This window comes from Chaetura pelagica, unplaced genomic scaffold, assembly GCF_000747805.2.
Source record: "Chaetura pelagica isolate M959 unplaced genomic scaffold, ChaPel_1.0 scaffold55, whole genome shotgun sequence".
In the NCBI taxonomy this organism is placed as follows: Eukaryota; Metazoa; Chordata; class Aves; order Apodiformes; family Apodidae; genus Chaetura; species Chaetura pelagica.
The window spans coordinates 4,018,701-4,026,120 of NW_009953571.1; the positions used below are offsets into that span (position 1 = coordinate 4,018,701).

General features: G+C 54.0%; 1 protein-coding gene across 1 annotated transcript in view; it reads right to left on the reverse strand.

Moving 5' to 3' along the window:
• MAPK8IP1 (mitogen-activated protein kinase 8 interacting protein 1) overlaps window positions 1-7,420 on the reverse strand; it is a 26,388-nt gene that overhangs the window by 12,612 nt on the left and 6,356 nt on the right. The window contains exon 2 of the mRNA XM_009999598.1: window positions 5,539-5,720. Coding sequence (XP_009997900.1) covers window positions 5,539-5,720 — 182 coding nt within the window. The remainder of the gene's footprint in view (window positions 1-5,538; window positions 5,721-7,420) is intronic.

A 7,420-nucleotide genomic window follows, 5' to 3' on the forward strand; every position in this document is an offset into this window, starting at 1 on the left:
CCAGGGTTCCCCCCCCCCCCCCCCCCAGCTGCCTTTGTTGCAGTAATTGGAGCTTGCACATTCACAGGCTGCTGCAGCCAGCAATAAGGGCTGCGACTTGGCAACAGCCAGGCCAGTTCCCACTGTTACCAGCTGTTTGTGGTGACTGGAAAGCTTGTCAGCAGGCAGAGGCGGAGAGGGGCGTTTTTTTTGCAGCTGATGCTATCCATGTCTCTGGCTGTATGGAGGATGCCTCTTGAGCCATGGGAGAAGAAAAAGCCTCAGCAGCCTGCCAGGGGCAGCTCTGGCAGCCCCTACAAACCCTCTTGCTGCTACAGGCTCCTGAACAGCCAGGCTGATGCCATCACAGGACAGGCTCTGCTTACTGCAGGCACAGTATAAACCCTCTCACAGGGTCTGTTTCACCTGCTGCAGTCCTGGCAGGTACTGGGTGAGAACCCGGAGGAGCACTGTCACCAAAACCCATCCTCTCGACGCTTTAAACACTTAACTCCCTTGTTTTTGATATTAGCTCTCACACAACAAGTTCTGTGGTTCTGCAGCACCAGCTGCCTGTGGCAAATCACATGGATTTTAACAAGGAAAACAAGGAACAGGAAAAAGAACAGGGGGGAGGATCATACCTAGCCAGGGTACCTGTGTTTGAGTCAACCAGTGATGTTCGACTTAGACCTCTAATGGTGCTGCCTCAGTAACCCTCCAGCTGTAGCAATCACTCAGAGAACTCACAGAGGAGGGGAAGTCCCAGAAGGATGCAGAAACACAAAACACCACCTCCTTTGCAGGAAAGTGCACCCTAGGAGGGATGCTCCATTCAAGGGTCAAAATAGCGAGGAGGAAACTACAGCCACTGCAGGTACTTATTAATGGCCTATAGCACAACAAAGTGATTTTGAAACCACATAGCAATAGATCATCTGAGTGGGACCCACGGTGATCTGCAAAGTGAGGGTAGGGACTAGATGCTGGGAAGCCTTTCAAGCTGGAAGGATGCTGCCCCACCAGCACAGGCTGCCTGGAAGCCCTTTAGGAACAAGTTCATGTAACCTAAGGCCAGCCCAAGTCTGCTCACACCTCAGCACAGATGCCATGGTGAAGTGACCTCCCAAAGTTCCTTCAGCCTGTGGGAGGGATTAGGGTGTAGGGGAAAGCAGAACCAGTGCCTGAGTCCTGCAGTGGGATTTACACAAGATGCACACCTAGACTCTGACACAGTCACAGAGAGGCTCACAGCTCCATTACAGATGTGTCCTTGGGATAGCCATGATGCTTGTGTGTTCCTTCTGCTGTTACCTCCCACCCACACAGTGCTGTCCCAAGGGCAAGAATTCCTAGTGTTCCTGAAACCAGCATCTGAATGTCCTGATGCTGTGCTCCACGGGCCCTGGGGTGGGCCAGAGCAGCTAAAGCCCTGCTGCAATTACAAGGTGCTGGGACTGCCTCTGGGAGCCCTGGTCTAGCCAGGGATACTGCCTGCATGGGGACTGCTGCTGCCAGTGGGAAAGGACAGAGGCTGCTTGCTTCCCTAGAAATGAAAGGCTCTTGCAAGAGGAGGGGGCTGATACACAGGCTGTTGCTTGAGTGACCCTGGTCTATACCCTCTATGGTTGAGCAGGCAAAAAAAGCTCTTCCTTGCTCCACGACCCCTGCAACCTTCCCTGTTGGAGAAGGACTGACAAAATCTTCAGCAGGGGAAAGTATTTTATCAGCATGGGGAAACAAAGGGAACTCACTGAATGGGGGGGACAACTGTGTCCCCTCTCCCTACCACCCATCTGTGACCACTTTGCTCCTGGCTTCAAAGTTCCAGGAGAAGGCTCTTTTCCCTAGCCTGGTGCAGTCACAGCTGGTGACAGATCACAGAGGCAGCTTCACAGGATGGCCTTTGAAAAGCCACCTGACATGAGCAGCTGCCTTCCTGCTGTACCCTTTGCTCCCTGTCTGTCCGTGCAACCAGCTCCCTGGACCAGCAGGTTGGATCATGGCAGCTGCTCCCTGCTTTGCAGTGGGTCCTGCTGGCCTTCCCAGGTGGCTGCTGCTGGCAGCACGTTGGATCAATGATGGTGAACATCAAGAGGAAGCTGGGCATTTCCAGCTGTCTTATTAGGCTGGGAAAACAAAATGGTTTGGTTTATTTTCTCCACATATCTTTATCTTCGTGGCTGGTTCAGGCCTTTTAATGCAGACCATGAAGGCTCAGCAAAGCCCTATATCAGCTTTTTTTCCTTTGGGCACTTGCTCTTGTGCTCTCAGGTATTTCCAAGAAGGGTATTTTTTTAATTTTTTTTTTTAATGTTTCTTTTTTTTTCATTCCTGCATTAACCATTTTGTGCAGCTCCTGCAATAGAGATGAGGCTCTGAGCCTTTATTAACCACAGCCCAGCTGTTTGATGGAATCCAGCTTGCTAAAACCAGTGATTGCTACCCCAGATTTCCAGGCCACCAAACCAAGGCCAAACCTTAAGCAAAGTCTGGGTACTTCTGTTGCAACCATCCCTCTCAACACACCCGACTGCTGCCATTTGCAAGGGAGGTGCATCCCACACCCCAGCAGTTCCTGCTCCTCCCTAGCCAGCCTCCTAAAGGCAGCTCTACTCCTCCACCAAGCCTTCTCTTCAGCCCACCCCTTGCTTTACCCCCACTTTTCATTCATCCAGGACTTCTTGTTGAAATTAAGTTTTTTTTCAGCTGCACTTGGGACTCATTCTTAATACATGGTCTCCCATCCATGAGGTGCAGTCCTCAGTAGGGGATTGAGTTCCCTCTTGTACCAACATTGGTCTACGCCTCCTTGCAGTCTCTGTGTCTAAGCCACTATTTCTGGAAAGCTGCTAAAATAGCCCACAATGAAGTCATGTTTGTTCTTCCAGGACTTCAAAAAAAAACAGAAGCCCCACCTCTGTTTGGATGTTGACCTCCACACTGACTGCCCATTCCTGCCATGGGATTTTGCCACAGAATAATTCTGCCTGAACTCCTTACCTTGCCAAGGTCACCAGCATCCCCATCCAGCAGCCACCTTCCAGCCCTCTGGCAGGATTTTTCCCCCTCACTTCTTCCTAGTGCTTTCCTGCTTGCCACTGAATTGCTGTGCCTGCTCATCTCTCTGGAGACTCACCTCTGGGTTGGGAAGCATGGAGTAGCTGGATGCTCCCAGCCCTGCAGCTCACTGCACTTCTTGCAGCCTGTTCCCCCCTTGCCCCTTGCTCTCTGCTCCAGGGTGATCCAGTGAGCTGGCAGCTGGCACTCAGCCTCCACCCCTTGCTCCATTGCTGGGCTTTCACCAGCCACCTGACACTGCAAGGGCAATTAGGGCCATCCCTCCATCCTACAAACCAGGGGTGCTCTGTGGCACTGGGAGCTCATCAGAGGCAGGGAATCAGCACGGGGCCCCCTCAGCCTTGGCCCTGGCGTCAGACTGACTTGCCAAGCCAGCCATCCCCACGGGATGCAATTAGCAGGCTGCTGCCAGCCGTGGGTCAGCGCTGATTTGCCAGCCCCCACGCTGCACACAGACCAGGCCAAGCTGTTCCCTCTGGGCCTGGCTGCTTCCATCAAGAAGATCCTGCAACCCCATCACCCTGAGCTCGCTCCGAATGGCAATTGGGTTGGAAAGCTCCTTGGGTCTTGTCTTTGACTTCAGGGATTGAAAAGCTCCTCTTGCCAGCATTGTTGTCACCACTTTCAGTTCTGCTCCTCGGGCAATCCTCTATGTCCCATATAAACCATTTGAACATATTTTTAGCAGGCATTTTTTTCTGAGCCTCGTAGGCTTCTTCCTTTGCTGTGTTTATGAACAACTCATTGCTTCCCTGGGAGCAGTCTTACATCCCCCTTTCAGCCCAGCAGACTCTCAGTGCACTCAGGCATTTGCACAGAGCAGCTCTGAGCTGTCCCCAGGGAAAGTGGGGGGCTCACTGCTGGAGCCTCAGCAAACCCTCTGCCAAGGGTCACGTCTCTGCATCACAGTGCACAGATGCAGAAACCCCTCAATAAACAGTTTTAAACGGGTGAAACAGTCTATTTTTCGTCACTCTCAAGGAAAAGCTGCAGCAGTTGAGCTGCAAGTGTCCCCTCTCTTCCTGACAAACCCCAGCTAAGGGCTGACAGTCTGTAAAGAGAAAAGAAGGCTTGTCCTAAGAGCCTGTGGTGCTGTCAGTGGGAGAACTGGGACAGCTAATGGGAAGCATCCAGCAATGCACCCACAGTCTCCCCCTGCCTGATCTACTGCGGGCAGGGGGACCTTCCCACCCCCTGCCCTTGCTGAGCCTGTGCCCTCATAGACACCCAGCACCGGGTTTCCTTTGGTTTTGCCTGCAATGTTATCCCTCCTTCCTTCGGTGTACACAGCACACGAGCCTTGGCTCTCCCCATCCTTCCCTAGTTACAACGTCCTGGAGCAGGAGGAAGCTGCAGATGAAGCATAGATGTGGAGCAGCAGCCCAGTCTCTAGGAGCTGGGAAGATCCTGAATTAGACCAGGGAGCACAGCAGGATACCTTTATCTCCCAGCATGAGGTCTGGCTGTACTCTCCTGCCTGCAACCAGGGATTCCCAACAACACAAACCTGCTTTCTAGCTTTAAATCTGTGGCAATTTCCTCTGCCTTTCTCCCCCTTGCTTGGTCATTAAGAGTTTTGCAGAGGAAATATTATTCCTGAGGGATGAAGTGATTCTCAAATCATGTGGTGGCTCTTCCAGCATTTGCATTCCTTTTATGAAACACATTGGCAAAATGCAGAATCACCGCATATATCCAAATCCAATTTATCTCCATGTTCCTGTCCCCATGGCCTTCTTGGGCAGTACAAATAGTAGCGTGAACCTGGTTGGGGTCTCTATAGAGTGCCCTGGTGATCTTAAAGCTGATGGGAGACCTGCCTGCAGCATCTGCATGGGCTTCATGAGTCCTATTTTTATTTCACCTGCTGCCTCCTGATCAGAGCCACCTCCTCCATCCCTATTGTTCCAGCCCCCAGCTCCCAGCCCTCATTCCTCCACAACATCTGAGGATGGCTCTAACTGGAGGCAGCTAGCAAGCCTCACATGAGCAGAGAAGGGCTCTCAACATGCCAGCCCAGCTACACCAGAGATGCACATGGGAGCAGGAGACACAGCCCTTGTGGGACCTTTGGTGTCACGTTGCACATATCCTTGCTTCCCAAGGATGCTCACTAGGTGCCAGAGGCTCGCTAGCCATCCTGCTTAAATGGGGACCATGCCTCCCTCCATTTGTACCCAACACTTAGGCTCATCCCTGAGGAATGAACTCAAGCCCCTCTAGCACAGAAGGGACCAAAGGCTTTGAGATGCTTTTTTGTCCCTCGTGTTTGGCTGGGTCAGAAAGGGTCTGTTGTGTGCCATGGTGAGAAGAGGGCATTGCCAAGCAGAGGGGATTGGGGTTGTGGCAATGGGTACACTGAGGAAGCATCATTGGCCTGGGGACCGGGTGGTCCTACATGTGAGCTCCTGGCCCTGCCAGCCCCACTGGTGTGCTCTGCCTGTCCCCATCCCTTTCCTCATCCCCATCACAACTTACCCGGGTGGCCAGGCTCTCCTTGCAGTGCAGGCTGATTCCACACTCATCAGTGATCTCAGAGAGGTCTTCATCCTCAAACTCCTCAAGGCTGATGTCGTGGGTGAGCCTGGAGGGAGTGGAGATGGTGTGGTCACCCACCAAGAAGGCAGCGGGCAGGAGGATGCAGGGCAGTTCTCCCAGTCCTTACTGGGAGAAAGACTGGGAAGGGAGCTCCTTCTGGAGGGGATGGGTTTGTCCCTATTGAATGGCTGGGCTTGGCATGGTCTGTGGCTCTGGGAAGGCAGCAGAACTGTGCCCCAAACCAGCTCCTCCCTGACAGAAGCCAGCAGGGATGTGCAAGCTGGGAGAGGATAGGGTAGACACACAGCCAGGAGTTCCCAGGACGTTCACCCTCCACCATCCAAGGGAGGCTCTGGGGTTGTCCCAGCTGAGCACAGACAACCAGCAGAGAAAAGGCCAGGGTTATAGGGAAGGGAAGGCCAGGGGGCCCTGGGAGAGAACAGCTTGGGGTTGGGCCCAGGTGACTGCATCAGGACTCACAGACCTTGCAATCACTGCAAACCTGCCAGCCATGGCACAACCAGCCCCAGGGCCACCAGTGGGAGAGATGTCCCAGCCCAGGTGCCTGCAGTAAGAGAGGGCAATGATTTCCCTCTGTGCCAAATTCACTCCCTGGGGTGACTGTGAGCATCCTCATGGCCATGGGTGCTGCCAAGCCCGCCTGTGTGGCCTCAGGGGTACCTGAGGGCTGTCAGCCCACAGGCTTCTTACACTCTGTTAAAAAGTTCACAGAGATATCCTTTTAGTGGCTGAAAACATGCAAATTAACCAGCTCCTTGTGTGCCTCCTTGCATCCCTGGGGGTAAGGCGAGGTGCTCCAGGCTTCTCTGCATTAAAATATTACTCCATGGTGGTACCACAATGCTCCTCTCACTTACTAATTACAACAGGGGTAAATAAAAGAGTCCAGCACAGAAGTCTCCTGCCAACCAACAAAGCTTCCTGAGTTTTCTCTGGAGCAGTCACGGGTGCTGCTTTGCATGCTGCCATTTCCCTTTGCTCCCAGCTCCTTGGGCTGGGAGGTGCTTGGGTGGAAGCACTAGGCCAAGCCCAGCACCCATCTTCATCTTGGCCCTTGCTGGTGGGGAAGGAAGGAGAAGGGTATTTTGTGACTTGCAGAGGTCCCACCCTCACTTTAAGCATCACTTGCACACCTTGGGGCTCATCCTGTGCAGTGGCACCATGCCAGTGCCACGGAGGGGCAACACTTCCCATATCCCAGCCCCCAGCGGGAGGGAAGGAGCAGGAGAAGACTGTGAGGGTAGTGGTATCTCCTCTCCGTGCTTCCAATAATCCTGCCAGCAGTGGGCTCCCTGGGATGAAGGGGGCTGGAAACATCTGTGCCCATGGAAGCGGCCCCAGTGAGATGCACAGAGGAGGGCAGACACAGCTTTCAGCACACAGTGGGGTCTCCAGACCCCCCCTCCACCCATCTCCTGCTGCTGCCCACAGGAAGAAGAGAAAGCAGAGCAGAAGGCTTATGAGGAGCCTTCAAAGCACAAATTGATTTCTTCTCTGGTTACACAGGTCAGGGTGGGCCCCCACCAGCTGCTAATGCTCAGGGCATCCACCCCCTCCACAGCCTGAGAGTGCAGTGGAGGCTGTGGGGTCCTGGCAAGTGGGGCAACACCGCTGAGGGGCTGTCAGGGGCTCCTCAGGTCTGCAGGAGCAGCTGGGGTGGCTGGCAGTGCTCCCATTCCGGGATGGGGACAGCCATCCCTCCTGGGGATGGGGAGATGCTGTGCAGGTGCCCAGCACCGGCGCTGCCCGCGGGTGCAGGTGGGCGGCAGGATGGGTCCCGCTGCCTGTGCCACCCCAGCAC